Source organism: Phyllostomus discolor, chromosome 5 (genome assembly GCF_004126475.2).
Source record: "Phyllostomus discolor isolate MPI-MPIP mPhyDis1 chromosome 5, mPhyDis1.pri.v3, whole genome shotgun sequence".
Lineage (NCBI taxonomy): Eukaryota > Metazoa > Chordata > Mammalia > Chiroptera > Phyllostomidae > Phyllostomus > Phyllostomus discolor.
This window is the reverse complement of record NC_040907.2, coordinates 681,981-697,919: the sequence shown is the minus strand read 5'-3', so window position 1 is coordinate 697,919 and position 15,939 is coordinate 681,981. Positions and strand designations below refer to the sequence as shown.

Genomic DNA, 15,939 nt, shown 5'->3' with positions numbered 1-15,939 from the left:
CGGCTGGAGTTTGGATCTGATCCCGCGTGGTTGTGGGTCACGGTTAGGGGTCCTGCGCAGGGGCGGCGTCCCTTCCGGGCAGCGCAGTGTTACATGTCCCCAGTAGAGGGCGCAGGAGGGACACGGAGGAGGAAGGGGCTCCACTTGCTGGTTCCCGGGGCTGCGTGGGGGGTGCGTGGGCGGTACCGGCTGAGGACATGGGGGTGTGTGCCGAGCCCCGAGTTTAGGACGCAGGCCCGAACGCCAGCCTTCCAGCTCACCCTATGCGAGCCTCCCTCAGGCCCCTCCCAGCCCGCACCCCCATTCACAGCTCCCACCCACCTGTTCAAGTCTTCACCCTTTACACCAAACGGTCCCTGTTTAACGTCGCTGGAGGGCTTCTGCGAACGGATGCGGTGTGTGCGCAAGTCTGTGCGTGCGAGCATGCGCGTGCGCATCTGCGAGCGTCCCTGTGCGCACCAGGGCACGTGCTGGGCGGCGGGGCGGCGTGGAGGGGTGGGGTTGCTGCGTCCAGGGGCTGCAGAAGGGAGGGGAGGCTGGATTGGGGGGCGCAGGGGGCTGCGAGGACGCTGGCGGCAAGGCGGGACAGAGCTGGAGGCTGCTGTGCTCGGCCTTGTCTTGCGGCTCTTCTCACACACCCCCCGCAGACTTAACAGTTCCTTGTCCCGTTGTACCCTGAGGCGCAGGCGCCCCGGGTCCTGCAGGATCGCGACCCCACCCCCGAGGTCCCCTCGGTGTCAGGCCTCAGCTCAGGGGCCTTTGGTACTTCTCAAGGTGGTGGCATCATGGCCCCATTCTCCGGAAGAGGACACTGAGGGCGGCCCAGTGCTTTGTGCAGGTCACAAGGCCAGCGAAGCCGGGGCTGGGACACCACGTGACAGCTGGCCGCCGCCGGGCCAGGGGGGTCGCACGGCTCATCTCTCCCAGGTGGGTGTGCCCCCGCAGTGACCCCCGTCTGCTTGGGGCCTAAGACACGCCCCTCTGAGCACCTCGGAGGGGAACAGAGGCAGAGGCGGGGGTGGGGGCGGGCCCCACTGTCCCACCCCCTAGACTGCCTGGGAGTATAACGAAACCCAAAGCGGCTGCACGGCTGAGGAGGCAGCACCCAAACCCTGCGTCACCATGGCAACGGGCTGCTATTTTCGCCGCGTGAAGGCAGACAGGGCTGCGGTTCACTCCAACATCACAGGGACACGAAGTGGCCGACCCGGGTCTGCCCTCGACTGGGGAGCTGAGCTCGCAGGCCGGCGCTAGCCCAGCCTCAGGCGCTGGGGACCCGCCCGCGCCGCTGAGCCGCTCTCCCCTGTTTGCCTCGCCTTCCGCTCAAAGGCTGAGAGGCAGAGCCGGGCGGGGGTGGCTGCGTGCGCGGCGCCGCTTGCACCTTTCCCCAGGGTCAGGGCCACAGGCCTGGGGCGAGGAGCAGCGAGGACTCGTGCCGGGGCCCGTCCTGGCGGAGCGAGGAGGCCTCCCACCGCACACCACACAGCACACAGCACACACACACACACCACACAGCACACACACCACACAGCACACAGCACACACACACACACACACACCACACAGCACACACCACACAGCACACAGCACACAGCACACACACCACACACCACACAGCACACAGCACACACACACACCACACAGCACACACCACACAGCACACACCACACAGCACACAGCACACAGCACACACACCACACACCACACAGCACACAGCACACACACACACCACACAGCACACACCACACAGCACACACCACACAGCACACAGCACACAGCACACACACACACACCACACAGCACACACACACACCACACAGCACACACACCACACACACACCACACAGCACACACACACCACACACACACACACAGCACACACAGCACACACACACACACCACACAGCACACACACACACACCACACACAGCACACACCAGGAGGTGTGGCTGGGACCCTCTTCCAGAAAGCCAGGTGACAGAACGCACCCAGAGCCGCGAAGATGTCCCCACCCTGGGGTCCCATCCTGCCACTTTCCAGGACGCCGTGTTGGGGGAGGGGCAGGAAAAGGGAGCATCTGTGTCTCCCAGGAGTCTGCCTTGCTGGGTGCCCGCCGGGTTGCAGGTGGGAGGCAACACCGGGGCTGGCTGCCCAGCGGAGGCAAAGTCCACCCCGGGCTCCTCGCGACCTCTGAGATCTAACATGGCACACACCCGCACATGTGCACACGCAGACACCCTGCCAGGTGTCCCCAGCACACCAGCACAGCGCCCGGCGGGGCCCCACAGCCCGGCTGTGCCCGGCATCTGTCTCTTGGGAAAGCGCCCAGCTGCCCCCGGGGGGGTGGGGGGAGGTCTCCTGCCACCTTGCCACCCAAGGTCAGGAGCCTCCTGTGGGCGGGGCCCAGGCTGCCACTCCCGAAGCACAGCCAGCAGCGTCTGGAGACAGCACCCGGCCCTCGCCGGCCCCCGTCGCCCCCTCCCCAGGCGGGGCCGCCGGGGCTGACAAACTGCGTTCAGGTTCAGGAGGAGACGGCACGTCTCTGCACAGCTCTCGCCCGATGCGGGGGAAGTGCGGGCGGTGGCCGGTGCCCAGGCCCCGGGGGGCGGAGGGGGGGTTCCTGCTGCCGCTGCGATCATCTCGAGGGAGCAGTGGTGTCCTGAGCAGACGCGGCCCATGTGGGGGGACACCCCGCTGAGTGGGGCCGCGGCCCCCAATCGGCCGCTGCCTGCAGCACGCTGCACGGTGTGGCAAGGCGTCCGATCAGCATGTCCATGGGCAGCCCCCAAGGGGGGGGGGGCAGGTGACAGATGCCCCAGCCCCTCAGTCCTCAGAGGGACCGTTCAGGGGAGCCGTCTACACGCCTTGTGGGAGCCCCCGGTGGGACGGGACTGGGGCGCCCCAGGCCAGGGAAGCACCTCTGTCCTCTGTTCTCCCTGCGCCTGTGCTCCCACTTCCACACGTCACTGCTGGGCCGGGACAGGGGCCCCCGAAATCCCATCCCCCCAAACCTCAGAACGGGGCCTCCGTGGAAACAGGGCCTGCACAGCTGCAATGGGTTAAACTGGGGCCACACTGCACTGAGGGGCCCTAAACCCGAGGACAGTGGAGGGGACGTGCAGAGGACCAGGCCATGCCACTCCGATGCAGAGACGGAGGGCGAGCCTGCAGGCCCAGGAGCACCGGCAGCGCCAGGGGCAGCAGGGGCCGGGGCGGGGGGGGTGGGGGGGGTGTTGCTAGGGCCGGCTCCCCCTCTGAAGGAACCACCTTGCCCACACCAGGGGCTCGGACTCCGGCCTCCAGACCTGGGAGGCCCCAGCTCCGTCTTGTTTTAAGCCTGCCAGTCCGTGGCTCCCTGTGAAGGCAGCCCCAGCACCCCAACACTCCCCATCCAATGAACCCCGTGCACCTCAGCCCCCGGCTCCGGCTCTGCCACCGAGGGAACCCGACTGGCGCACCCAGGGGTGGCGAGTGCGCCACCTGCCTCCCTGGCAGAGGAGGGGCACTGTTCATCCCGGCCACAGTGAGAGGAGGAGTTTGGGGCGCTGCCCCCTGACCCTGCAGCCCCGCGGTCCAGGGGAGAGCTGGCCCAGCTGTCAGGAGGAGCCAAGTCTCCACCGACGACATGCATTCCAGCGGCCACCAGGGACCACAGACACGAAGGCCACAAGCCCCCGAAGACAGACCTGCTGGGTGGGGAGCCCAGGCGCCCGAGGGCAGGAAGTGTGCTGGCCCCATCCGGGCCAGCTCTGCTCAGCTGCAAGCCCGGCTCTGCCCGGCCTCCAGGCGGCTCCCGTCGCCGCCACCAGAATAGAACTCGGTGCTTCAAAGGCAGTTTTCCCATCCCTCTTCCTGCCCTGTAAACACGCGGCAGAAATAGCAGCCTGCAGGCTGGAGGCAGTGATTGCTGGTGGCGGAATCAGGCGACGGCTCCTGCCCGGGTGGGCCTCGCTGTGTGGGTGCTGCAGGCGGCACCGAGCTGGCTTTAAATAGCTCCTCGTGGGCCCCGACCGGGTCCTGCAGCCGCTTGGCTGGCTTGCTGCCCTCTGAACCCAGGCGAGCCCAGCAGCTCTGCATACCTGGAGCCCCCCTGCAGGCCCCCCGGAGGCCTGGCAGCAGGCTCAGGGCAGGGCCTCGGGGGCCGAGTTGGCCCAGCCCCGCAGCTTCAGTGTGCCATCCCCTCCCCCACCCCGGGGAGACTCCAGGGAGGAGGGGGGCAGTGGCCCTGCCCAGGGCCACACAGACGGGAGGGTGCCAACTGGGGCTGGGGTGTCCAAGGCCACTGCCCCTGCCCAGCCTGTCTTTGTTTGTCCATCCGTGGAGCCGGCTGGCCCGGCCTGCCGCCCCCCGCTGTCCGGAGGTGGCCAGGAGCCCTGGCTGACCCAGATTCGGCTCTGCTGATCCCAGGCCGTCTGTGCTCCGCCTGCTCCCGGCTCCCGGCCACACTGGAGCCCGGAGGCCCTGCTGGCCGGCCTCTCTCGCCCCCGGCATGACCCTGCAGCCCAGTCCCTCACAGCCGGGTCCAAAGGGGCTGCAGGATGCGGGGGGGGGGGGGGGGGGGTCTTTAGGAGGCAGGGGCCTTGAGTGGAAGGAGGGCTGGGGCGGGGAAAGGTGGTGAGCCCTGCTCTGTGGTTTGGGCAGGGGGTAATGCCCTGTGCCCGTGGACGGGGTCAGTCCTTTGGGGGCCAGCCGGGCCCTGGGCCCCTGTCTGGGGTGCCTGAGCCCAGCGGCCACTCTGCCAGCTGAGCCCTGCCTGTGGATGAGTACCCTCAGGACACTGGGGACCCCGGGGTGGGTGGCCCAGCAGGGCACCCTTTCCGACTCACGCCAGGTCTCTGACACGCGCCCCTCGAGATGGCTTGAGGTGGGCCCCTGGGGAGGGGCACCATAGGGCTTGCAGGCCCGTGGCCTGGCTGCCCCCTGGGCACTGGGCACAGCGCCGGGCTAACCTTGCCCGCCCGCTGGAGCCTCGCCCTGGCCCCGGCCGCAGCTGGCAGCCTGCAGAGCTGCCCTCGGGTCAAGCTGCTGCCCCTCCCCCAGGCAGCACCAGGAATCTCGCCCCCCGGGGTGGAGCTGCCCATCAGTCAGATCTCCGGTGGCTGTGGTTGCTGAGCTGTGACCTCGTCACCTGCGTGCACAGGGGTTGCGGGTGCTCGTGGGACCTGAGGGCCTCTGTCCTCCCAGTGCCACCTCCGAGATGGCACTGCCCTGGCACCCGGCTGTGGGACCTGAAGACTGAGGAGCCACGCCCCCTCCCTGACCTCTGCCCCTCCCCGGGACGCCCCGGATGTGGCCACACAGCTCAGCCTCTGGGGTGCGGCTGCCAAGCCCCTCTGCCCTCGAGTCCTGTGAGCCCACGGCTGGAGGAGCCCCAGGGAGAGGAGCTGCAGCCCCGCCGTGGTGGCAGAGAACGTCACGCCGGCCAAAGGCTTTGCTTTATTTCATGCTGGAACCAAAGACCCACGAACCTTTGTCCCCACCTTGTCACCAGCCCAACGAGCGCCATCCTTGCCCGGCCTCGTCCCCCCGCCTGGCTCAGGCCTACAGGGCAGGGCTCTGGAGCCAGCTCACTCTTCCAGCCCCAAAAGCGCACAGACCTCCTGGGGCCCTGCGTCCACCAGCCCGGTCTCGGGGCAGGCCGGCTCCGCTGCTGGGACGGAGGAGCTGGCCGGACAACCTCAGGGGAGGCGGTGGGAACCTCCCAGCGCGGTGTCCCAGGGAGGGAGGGGACCGGGCCGCCGCTCCGGGGGGGCCGAGGCCATCCTCCGGCCTCACGTGGCCGGTTCTCGTCCCCACTCTAACCCTCTGGGAGCAGGCTGGTCCGGCCCAGGCGGCCTCTCCCCCGGGAAGCCCGGCCTCACATGGTGTAGGCCGCCCAGTAGACCACGTTGACGGCGGCGAAGGCCGCGGGGAACACGGCGCGGGCGTACATGTCGATGGTGTCCGCGTCGATGGGCTTGAGAAGCGCGCGGAGGCCTCCCCGGGCCCCCGCGCGGGCTGCCCCCTGCTTGCGGGGCTCCCCCGTCTCCACCTCCACCGACCTGTAGGAGCCCAGGAGGTTCCGGGGCGCGCGGCTCGGCCGGTGGGAGGCCGCCAGCTCCTGGGAGACGCCGGCGGCCGAGAGGGAGAAGAGGACGATGGCGCTCCTCACGTCCATCTGCGGGGAGGGGCGGGGCGGGGCTGAGGGCCGCCTGGCCCAGGCCCCCGGGGCTGCCACTGCAGACCCCCCGACCGCCCACCCACCCCCGACCCAGGCAAGCACGGGAGAGCCAGGGCGTGGGGGTGCGAGTGACGTCCCCGGAGCAGGCGGCAGAGGGTCCTGGGCTGGGCTGGGTGGGGTGGGGGTGCTGTCCTTGGTCCTGAGCTCCAGAGACCCGGCCTGGCCCATCCTCACCTCCGCCCTCTGCTCCATGACCTTGACCTTGGCCTTCTGCTTCTTCCGGTAGTCCGCGTTGAAGTGGGCGAAGGCGTACTCCACCAGCGCGGCGAACACGAACACGTAGCAGATCCAGAAGTACACGTCCAGCGCCTTGATGGCCGACGCCCGGGGCAGGGAGGAGCGGGCGCTGACCATCAGCGTGGTCATGGTGAGCACCGTGGTGATGCCTGCGGGAGTCGCCGGGCTGACCTCGGCGCCACGCCAGCCCCACCGGGGACGGGCCGGCCCCACCCCTGGCCCCCCGCCACCCCTCCCCCCGGAGGCAAGGCCAGGCCGGTACCTAGAGACACTCTGGCGGGCACGGCGGCCTGGCTGATCCAGAAGGAGACCCAGGACATGGCGACCAGCAGCACGGAGGGCATGTAGGACTGGATGATGTAGACGCCCCGGTTCCTCCGCAGCTGGAAGTACAGGCTGAGCCGCGGGAACTGGCCGGCTGCGGACCAGACCCTGTCAGGGCCCTGCCCCCGCCCTGCCACCACCCCGGTCCTCGGGGCTGCGGCCACTCTCACAAGGAAGGAGGACCCCAGACCCCTGCCTCCTCCACTTTCCCACACAGCCTGGCGGGTTGGGGGGGTCTCCCCAGCCCGGGGCCCGGCCTTCAGGGAGAGGCTGGCCCCACCACAGGACCACCCAGAGGGAGGCATAGAAGAAGAGCCCACCATCATCCCCGCGCTGGCCCAGGGGGCCCTCCTCCCCTGGCCCTCCGCCACACAGAGCCAGGCGTCCGGAAAGAGCAAGGCTGGGCTCCCAGGCCCTGGTGGTGGCGGCGCAAGAGGGGCCAGGAAACAGGGCAGCCCCCAGGCTCGGCCCTGGAGCCCCTGCAGTGCCGGGGTCCCAGGAGCACCCCACACCCTCAGGCTGCCCTCAAGTCCAGTGTGCTGCCAGCCACAGGGAAGCAACAGAGGGCCGGGGAATAGACAGAAGAAAGCTGACCCACGTCCACCCTGCGTGGCCCGTGCCTCAGCTGCACCCTCGGAGCCCCCCCTACCCAGGAAGAACCCCCCCCCCCCCCCCCCGGGAAGAGGCCCTGCGAGGCCGCACCACCTGACTTGAAGTTCATCAGCTCCGTGGAGAAGCGGTAGTGGGTGATGGTGAACTGGGCCAGCTGCAGCTTGTCCAGCCCGTGGATCTGCTCCTGGTTTTCCGACCAGTAGTAGATGATGTCCTCGGACGAGTAGCCGTCTGCGGGGGAGCCCAGCGCCCTCAGCGCCCGGCGGCCCCCGCGGGAGCCCCCTGCCCGCACCCGGAGCCCAGCACAGCAGCAACGTGCGCACGGAGTGAGGAGGCGTGGTCGGGCGGGTGGGCGGGGCCAGAAGAGCGGCAGGAGCGCAGGTCACCGTGGCCCCCCGGTGAGCCGCAGGGGCGGCCGCGGTGGCCTGGCTGTCCCGGGCAGGCTGCCTGGCCTCATAGCCCTTTCTGTTCCTGCCCAGGCTTCTCGCGCCAGGGACAGCCCATCCCAGACGCCTCCCTGCGGCCGAGCCGGACCAGCCAGCCTGGGTCTGCACAGTCTGAGACCCTTGCGGGCCCCCAGCCGAGGCCCCACCCACCCTCCGGGACGCAGGGAGGCCACGCCCGAGGAGCCCCGCCCCCGGGGCGGCACTCACAGCTCTCCAGGTGCAGCGCGCACTCCTGCTCGTCCAGGGGGTACTTGGCCAGGTCCATGTCACAGGCCACCGTGGAGGTGATTCTGTGCGGAAGGTCGCCAGGTGTGAGGCCAGGCCCGGGGGCTGGCAGCGCCCCCTGCCGGACAGGCTGAGAGGCGCCCAGGCCGCCCGAAGGGCGTCTCTGGGAGCCCTGGCGTGGGTGGGGCGCGGCGCCCACCTCTGTGATGGTGGGAAGCTGGCTCCTGGGCGGAAACCGAGAACTGGCCACTTTACAGATATCTGTGGTTCGTCCTTCAGGAATGAAGAACTGGGCGCCATTCACTTGCTTCACCCGCAAAACGCTGGACTTCGTGGCCAGGCCAGGGCCTGGGAGGCTGGTCCCGCCAGGTGCCCAGCCCACCAGGCACACGGCCCCGGCGTGCCTGCTGACCGTGAAGCGGAGCCGGACCGGCTGCCCGGGGTTCCGATTTCCCCCGAGAACTTAGATTCCTGCGTAACCCTCCTGATTTTTGAAACGTTGGCAGTGAATTCCATCGTCATGAGGCCCGTGTCCGAGAGCACGTGTTCAAACACCCAGACACACGTGTTCGTAGCAGCGTAACCCACAGCTGCCAGAAGGCAGACACGGCCCAGCATCCGTGTCGTGGGTGGGCGAGTGGGTGCAGGCACCGGGGGGCCGCGTGCGGGATGTCAGCCCAAGAAGGGGTGAAATTCCACCCAACGCCGGGACGTGCGTGAGCCCCACAGACACCTCGCCAAGGGAGAGCAGGCGGGCGCCCAAGGTCACACGGGGTGTGACTCGATTTCCACGACGCATGCACACGAGGCACACGCATGGACACAGGAGTGGCTGGCGGCGTCCGCGGCAGGTGCAGTGCCACCACTGAGGGGGCCCCCTTTGGGGGGTCTGGACCTACACAGAGCTGACGTCTGCGCGAGGCTGGGACAGCGGTGACTGTGGCTGCGCTGCTCGTGTTTCAAGGGTCCCCTTTACAGACGAGAGCTGGCGGGGGGCGGGGGCGAAGGGGGACAGGGACTTGTGGACCACAGTGTGGGGGCTGCTGGCGGGGGGGGGGGGCGTCAGGGCGCTAAGTGCTGACGGGAAAAGTACGATAAAGACCGAATCAGACGAAGACGGTTCATTTCACGTTGGGTGGATTTCACCCCAGTTTCTGAGGAAGAGTCTGTGTTGGCCAAAGCCTACGCCTGCCAGCTCCCTCCCGGGCGGCCACCTCAGCTGCTGGTCACTGGCGGGTGTGACCGCCCCCCCACCTCCCCCAGCAGCGGGCGGCAGGCTCACCGGATACTGTACAGGATCACGCCGTCCGGCTGCAGCCGGATGAGCTTGTTCTCCACGGTCACGTCGTGGAACCAGGCGGACTTGGCGTTCACAATGAAGGTGTCCGGGAGCCAGAGCTTGTCCACGAAGCGGCTGTCCAGGCCCAGCGTCTCGTTGGTGTGGTTGTAGGACAGCCGGCCGTCGCGCCAGCTCTGGTGCAGGAACACCGTCATGGTGTACTCCTGTGGGGACAGGGGCCCCCCCACCGTCAGCCGCTCTGCCCCCGGAGCGCACGGCCACGGGGGGGGGGGGGGAAGGGGGCAGAGGTAGGCAGCACTTACCATGTTCACTTCGGATATGTGGTCGATGCTGGCCACCTCGATGGCCAGTGCCACGTTCACGGGGGGGCCTGCCAGGAGGGAGCAGGGCTGAGGCCAGACCCCGGCCCCCCAGGCAGGCGGGGCGGGAGCAGCTGGGCGCTTTGTGGAGGGGGCCGTGTGGGTGCAAGTCCGCAGCGAGGCCCAGAGGGCCCACCTTCCCAGCTGGGTCCCCGGGGGCGGCACTCCAGGTGTGACGCAGACTCAGGGGAGCCAGCCCCCAGCCAGGGGTCACACACACACGCAGGGCGGGCCCCGGGCCCCAGCCACCTGCCCACTCACCTCCAATGCCCGGCCGGAAGTTCCGGGCGTAGCCCTCGATCAGGCCGTCCAGGTTGGGGAGCCAGGAGATCTCCAGGTTGGAGCCCACGTAGTCCCCGATGTCGTTCATCGCTCTGGGGAAGCAAGGCCCACCCTGGTCACGGGCGCGGCCCCTGGGACAGAGCCTGGGTCCCTACCTGAGGCAGCCGCTCTGTGCTCGTCGCCTGGGCCAGCAGGGACAGGGAGGACCCCCCGAGGGCCCCTCCAGGCCAGGAGTCTTGCCGGAAACAGGGCGCCCAGGGAGGCGCAGGGCCCAGGGCTGCCCCACCCTTCCCCCAGCCTCTGCTCAGTGTCTGCCCCGCCAGCTCGGCCTGGACGGAGGCTGTCAGGGCCCGGCAGAGCCCCCAGCCTGGCCTGTGCTCTCCAACTCCTTCCACAAATGCCCTGCCGGGGGCAGCCAGCCCAGAGCCCCCCCCCCCATCGGATAGGCCAACGTGACCTCGACAAGGCCTCACAGCAGCCTTCCAGCCTCTGAAGCAAAGTCCCCTGCAGGAGGTGACTCGGGAGAAAAGTGCCCGACCAGGAGGCTGAGGCCCCGGGCCTGGGAGGGGCGGGGGAGGGCTTGGATGGCCCAGGGGCAGGGGCAGCCGGCCTCCTGCTCTCTGTCCCTTGCTGACAGGCCCAGGCCCAACCCCGGAGCCCCCCCGACCCGCCATGCGCTTCTGGAGCTCAGTGTGACTCCAGGGAAGCGGGGGCCATAGCTCCCGGCTGCAGGACGATCCCACTGACAGCCTGGAGGAGCCACAGCGGGCGTCTCCTGTGTGGCAGACACCTTGCGTCCATGCACACGCTGGACAGCCGGACACACCGAGCTCCCCAGAAGCAACATCTGCCCGCCCTCCTTCCGTTCACCTGACCTGGGGTGATGAGCAGCGGCCTCCAAAACTCCCGCCCACCCAGGACCTCAGAACGGCGCCTCCTTTGGAAACAGGGTCTCTGTGGCTGAGACTGGTTGAGATGAGGTCGTGCTGGATGGACGAGGGTGGGCCCCACGCCCCCGAGTGCGGGGACGGGGGCAGAGGGGGGCAGCCACAGGCCCAGGGGGCTGGAGGCACTGGGGCCGGGACAGGCTCGGAACGGGTTCTCCTCGTGACCTTAGCAGGAAGCAGCCTGCCCACACCATGGTGTTGAACCTGCAGCCCCCAGGGGTGGCAGAGACCCAATGTCTGTGGTTCTAAGCCCCCAGGTTTCCGGTCACTGGTTACAGCAGCCCCAGGACACTCGCCCCCGACCTCCAGCCCTCGGGGAGGGGCTCACACAGTGTGTGTGGGGGGGCAGGGCATGTTCCCTCAATCCCAGAGCTGGGGGTGACTGGGGCCATTCAAGAGTAATGCTCCTGTTATTCTCTGAATCGCTTCCATTCCAACAGGTCACTTTGGGCCCCAAGCCTGGCCTGAGCTCACGGGGGACACATGAGGGGCCAGGATCTGGATCTGGGGTGGCCAGGACCCCAGACTTCTGGGCTCCCTGTGCCTGCAGGCAGACCATCCGGAGCCAGCCCTGACCGCGGGCCCAGGCACCCACTCCAGGCCCTTCCTTCCGCTGTGACGAGAAGACCCGCGTCCCTTCTGGGTCCCCACCGCACGGTGGCCAGTCCTCCCTCCCGAGGGTGGGGGCCGCACCCCAGGCTCCCCTGGCCTCCTGCTCCCCGGAGACTACCTCCTTGTCATCTGTGGCCTGGCCCCCGGCTCCCGCTCCGCTGTGACAGTCCGCACAGCCAAGCTGCGGCCCTGCCCCCGCGTCCCGCCCCTCGCCCAGTGCCCCACCACGGGGGTCCGCCGCAGCCCACACCTGGGCTCTCCGACTCCGGCTCCCCCTGCTCCTCCAGAGCCACCCGGGGCCTCGGCGGAGCCTCTGTCTCCGTCCCCCCCCCCCCCCCCCCGCCTCCGGCCCTCCGCCCCCATCTGCACAAGCTCACCGCTGCCTCACCCCAGCCCTGGGCTTGGGACGAGGCTCTGTTTCCAAACCAGGCCTCTGGAGAGAGAGTGCACGTGCACCCTGGGGGAGGGGGGAGCGACCGCAGCGACACTGGGCTGGGCCAGACACACCTGAGACAGAGAGGAGCCTGGGTCCCCACTCCCCACCCGGGGACCTTGCGTGTCTGGAGTCGCCGTGGGTGGGGGCTGGGGCTCCGGGGCTGAGTCTGCAGCTGAGCTCCCAGGCGCAGCCCGGCCCAGACAGGGAGCCCCCGCCCTGCGCCCTCAGAGAGTCCAGAACCCCAGGGCCATCTGGGTTCCCGAGCCCCAGCAGCAGGGCCACCAAGGCCCCGGTCCCTTTCACACGTGGCCTTTTGAGGAAGGTTGACTCGGAGCCGGGGGCTTCTCGGCGAATGACACTGAAGACCCCAATCTACCCCGAGGCCCACCTTGGGGGTTCACGGCCCATCCCGGGAGGGGTGGGCGGGCTCTTTGTGTACCCAAGTGTAAGGCGGAACGGGTAAGAAGTCCCGGCCCCAAGCAGAGCACCATCAAACAGGCGGATGGAGGTCGCCCTGAAGGTCGGCGGAAAGGGATCTGAAACAGGCTTTATTTTTGGACTGGCCCAGCTGCCATCCAGCGGCAGCGGCAGCCGGAACGAGGTCGTCAGGAGACACTGTCCTTCCCGGGCCTCGGGGCGGCGGCGCAGGCGGGGACCCTCCTTCCTCCTGCCCCTGCCCCCCACCCCTGTCCCACACCCACTCTGGGGCAGGAGGGCAGCACCAGGGCCGGCCCCTGCGTGAGGCCGGCCTGAGAGGGGCGGGACACCCGCCAGAGACTGCTGAGCCTCCGCCGCCTCTGGGAGCGAGGAGGGGGCAGGCTCCCCCGGAGGCCCCTTCCCAGCTAGGGCAGGGACTGGCCGTGTCCCGGCTGCAGAGGGATGCGCTAGCCTGGATTCCAGGGGGCGTTTGGGGGTGGGGTCGGGGGTGGGGAGCTCAGCCCGGAGCAAGACCACGGTGGCTCTGACCAGTGTCTCAGGAGAGGGCCTCTGGCCCAAGACAGCCTGGGACCCCTGTGGTGGCCCAGGGCGGGGCCTCCTTCCGCATGGTGGCCAACTCTTGGGGAGCAATGGCCGCCGGGACGGGACGGGCAGCCCCCGCCCTGCACTCTGGGTGTCAACAGGCCTCCCCCTCCTGTCCCTGGGAGAGCAAACCTGCCCCTGTCACTCGTCTGTGCCCCAGGGGACTGGGGGGGGCAGGACAGGGGAGGGTGGGCTCGCTGAGCAGAGCCGCAGGGCCCAGCTCCCTGCGAGGGCCGCCGCCGTGCACACGCACCAGCCCACGGAGCCCCGGCAGCTCTGTTTTTAGAGCAACACCAGCCACGCTGGCACCTCAGTTACCAAGGCGAAGAGAGCCCGTCGCAGGCGCACAGGGAGCTGGCGAGGTGGGGGCTGCGGGCGCGGCCTCTCCAGGGAGACGGAGGTGCCGGCAGCTGGGGAGGGCCGCCCACTCGGCCAGTGGCTGGTGAGCCCGGCGCCCACACCCCAGTGGGTGGGCGGGCCCCTGGCTTCGACCCGGCCCCCCCTCCCATGCTGCCCCGCACGGGGCTCCTCTTCCCACCGAGCTTCTCCCGCTGGCACCCCTGCGCAGTGGCGGCCGGCTCAGGCACCTCCCATGAGTCCCACTGCCCCCCGCTGCTGCAGGGGTGAGGTCCTGGGCACCGAGGGGCCAGGGTGCGGCCCTCCCACTCTCTGGGCTGAGGGCACTGAAGCTGACGTCACGGAGGGAGGCGTCTGAAGGCGGCCCACCCAGGCCCACAGAGCACAGGCGACACCCCTCACCCGCCACCCCGGAGCCAGATGGGGGTCGGTCACAGTTCAGAATGTTCCAGACCTCAGAAAGGTGGCATGGTGTGCGTGCACTCTCGGGGGTCCAGGGAACATCCCAGCGGGACATGCACGAATGTGACCCCGAAACAGGGCGGGTAAAGACGGACGAACCTCTGGTTGGAGAGGGACAGGCCTTCCTGCCAAGTGAGTGTTGGGGTCACACTGGGGCTAAGATGTTGGGGTTCAGGTCTCATTGCCAAGGCCCGAGGCTGGGCCACCAGCTGACCGGGGCGTCCAGCGCATGCAGCTGTGGCCGGCCTCAGCCGCCCCTTCCCGGTTCTGTGCAGCAGGGAGGGGGGCCAGAAGGCCTGTGGGGCTCGGGGAAAAAGCAAGCCCCCCCGGGGACGGGGCGCCCCAGCCCTGGGGGCACCACAGGGACAGCGGCTGTGCCTGGGCCGTGCTGGCTCTGCCCCCGCCCCAGCAGCGAGGGGCTCCGGCCACATCCTGGCTGCTGAGCTGCCGGAGCGCTTACAGCCCGAGGCCGGCTGGGGGTCAGCCGCTTCCGGTTCTGAAGCCTTTGACGTCCGCTGGCCGACCATGGCGTCGGACGAGGGGGGCGTCTGCCGTCGCTCTGCAGAGCCCGTGCACCGAAGCGGCCCCCACGACACCCACGGAAGGGGCCCGGCGGGGAGCGGAGCGAGCCCGGACTGTGCTGGTGTCCGGGAGGCAGCGGGAGGGAGCCTCGGCCCGCGGAGCCCTTCCCCGGAGACAGGGCCCTGGTCCCGCCCACTGCCGGGAAGAGATCCCAAGGTTTCCCGCTGCCAGGGGCACCTGGCCTGCTCCCACCTGCGTCTCCCCGAGCTCAGGCTCGGAGGACGCCCTTTGGAAGGACCTCGGGAGGGAGACCCCCGCACCCCGGTCGGCACTTTCACAGCGCACAGCCGGGAGGACGCGCCTTCGCGTCCACCCGGACCTGCCCCAGGACGCAGAGGAGCCCGCGCGGCTCTGCTCCCACGGAGAGGGGGAGCCTCCTCCGGTTCTCGCATCCCTCCTCTCCTCCTGCCGCGCAGCGCGCAGCGCTCAGCCCGCGCCGGGAAGGGCGCTCGCCGGCCGGGCGCCGGCCAAGTGCTGCCGGGGCTCCTCGGGGCAAAATTGAGAACAGCTCCGACCCTCGTCCCGCCCCGCAGCGCCGGTTCAGCACCGGGACGGCGGACAGCAGCCGGGGGCGGCCGCGGCCGGGGTGCGGAAAGGAGAGCGGGCGCGGGGAGACGGCGCGGGGGCAGCCCCGAGAGAGACGGGGACAGACGAGGGGGCGCGGGCGGGGGCAGTACAAGACAAACTTGGGGCGGGGGACAGACACGAGGGGAACCAGGGATGGGGACCGACATGGGAGAATGGGGGGCAGACACGGAGAAAGGGGGGTGGGACTTGGGGGCGAACACGGGGGCAACTGGACGGGCAGACAAGGGGTGAGCCGGGGTTCGCGCCCAGGTCCATCCCCGCAGCCCGGCGTCGGCGCCGGCGCGCGCGGACGCGGGGCCGCTCACCTGGTGCCGCGGGGCTGCTGCGCGCAGAGCAGGAGGAGCGGGGGCAGCAGCCAGGCCAGCGCGTTCATGGCCTCCGGCCGCTCGGGCTGCACCGGCGCGGCGCCAGGGTCCGGCGGGTCTTGGGCGCTCGCGAAGTTGCTTCTCCGGCGGCCGCGGCGGTGGCACAGGCGGGCGGGAGAGAGAGGGCGCTCGCGCGGGCGCGGACGCGAGGGCGGGGAGCGCGGAGCTGGGAGCTGCCCCGCCCCGAACCCGGGCGCCACCTCACCTGCCTCCCTGGCCGCCCGGGAGCCACGAGCTCCGCCCCCTCCGGCTCTAGCGGCCCCCCGCCCCCAGCCGAGCCCCCACCCCAGTCTGGCGCAGCCCGTCCCACCACCGTGGGTCTAGCGGGAGCTGACGGGGACTCTCCGCGCGCCTGCATGGGAGGTGACCGGCGCACGACCCCCACTGACGCTGCCCCTTGCCGCCGGAGTAAGCGCCTTCGGACCGACAGGCGCCTCGTCCGGAGGTGGAGTTTGGCGGGGCCTGACTGTGGGGCTCGCGGCCAGAGAAGCTGGTAGGGGCGGCTCGGGGAGGGGGCCAGCGCCCCTTCAGCCTTCGCCGTCTCCTGGGAGGACCCTTCCAGGAC

The 15,939-nt window shown here is 69.8% G+C and overlaps 1 protein-coding gene across 1 annotated transcript; it reads right to left on the bottom strand.

Moving 5' to 3' along the window:
- Positions 1-5,397: 5,397 nt before the first annotated feature.
- On the bottom strand, positions 5,398-15,512 carry GABRD (gamma-aminobutyric acid type A receptor subunit delta). Its single transcript, XM_028513833.2, has 9 exons — positions 15,315-15,512; positions 9,985-10,097; positions 9,667-9,734; positions 9,347-9,567; positions 8,047-8,129; positions 7,487-7,624; positions 6,720-6,875; positions 6,395-6,606; positions 5,398-6,157 (listed from the first exon to the last, which is right to left on the bottom strand). The coding sequence occupies exons 1-9, from the start codon at positions 15,380-15,382 to the stop codon at positions 5,858-5,860; spliced, it is 1,359 nt and encodes a 452-aa protein (XP_028369634.1). The 5' UTR covers positions 15,383-15,512; the 3' UTR covers positions 5,398-5,857.
- Positions 15,513-15,939: the final 427 nt, after the last annotated feature.

What these genes read in the sequence shown, in the direction of transcription:
- GABRD (XM_028513833.2), bottom strand. Translation starts at nt 15,382, where the DNA reads ATGAACGCGCTGGCCTGGCTGCTGCCCCCGCTCCTCCTGCTCTGCGCG. An exon ending in GTGATCCTGTACAGTATCCG is followed by an intron (nt 8,130 to 9,346) that starts GTGAGCCTGCCG and finishes CCTTCCGCACAG; the next exon opens with AATCACCTCCACGGTGGCCT. An exon ending in GCTGATGAACTTCAAGTCAG is followed by an intron (nt 6,876 to 7,486) that starts GTGGTGCGGCCT and finishes TCTGGTCCGCAG; the next exon opens with CCGGCCAGTTCCCGCGGCTC.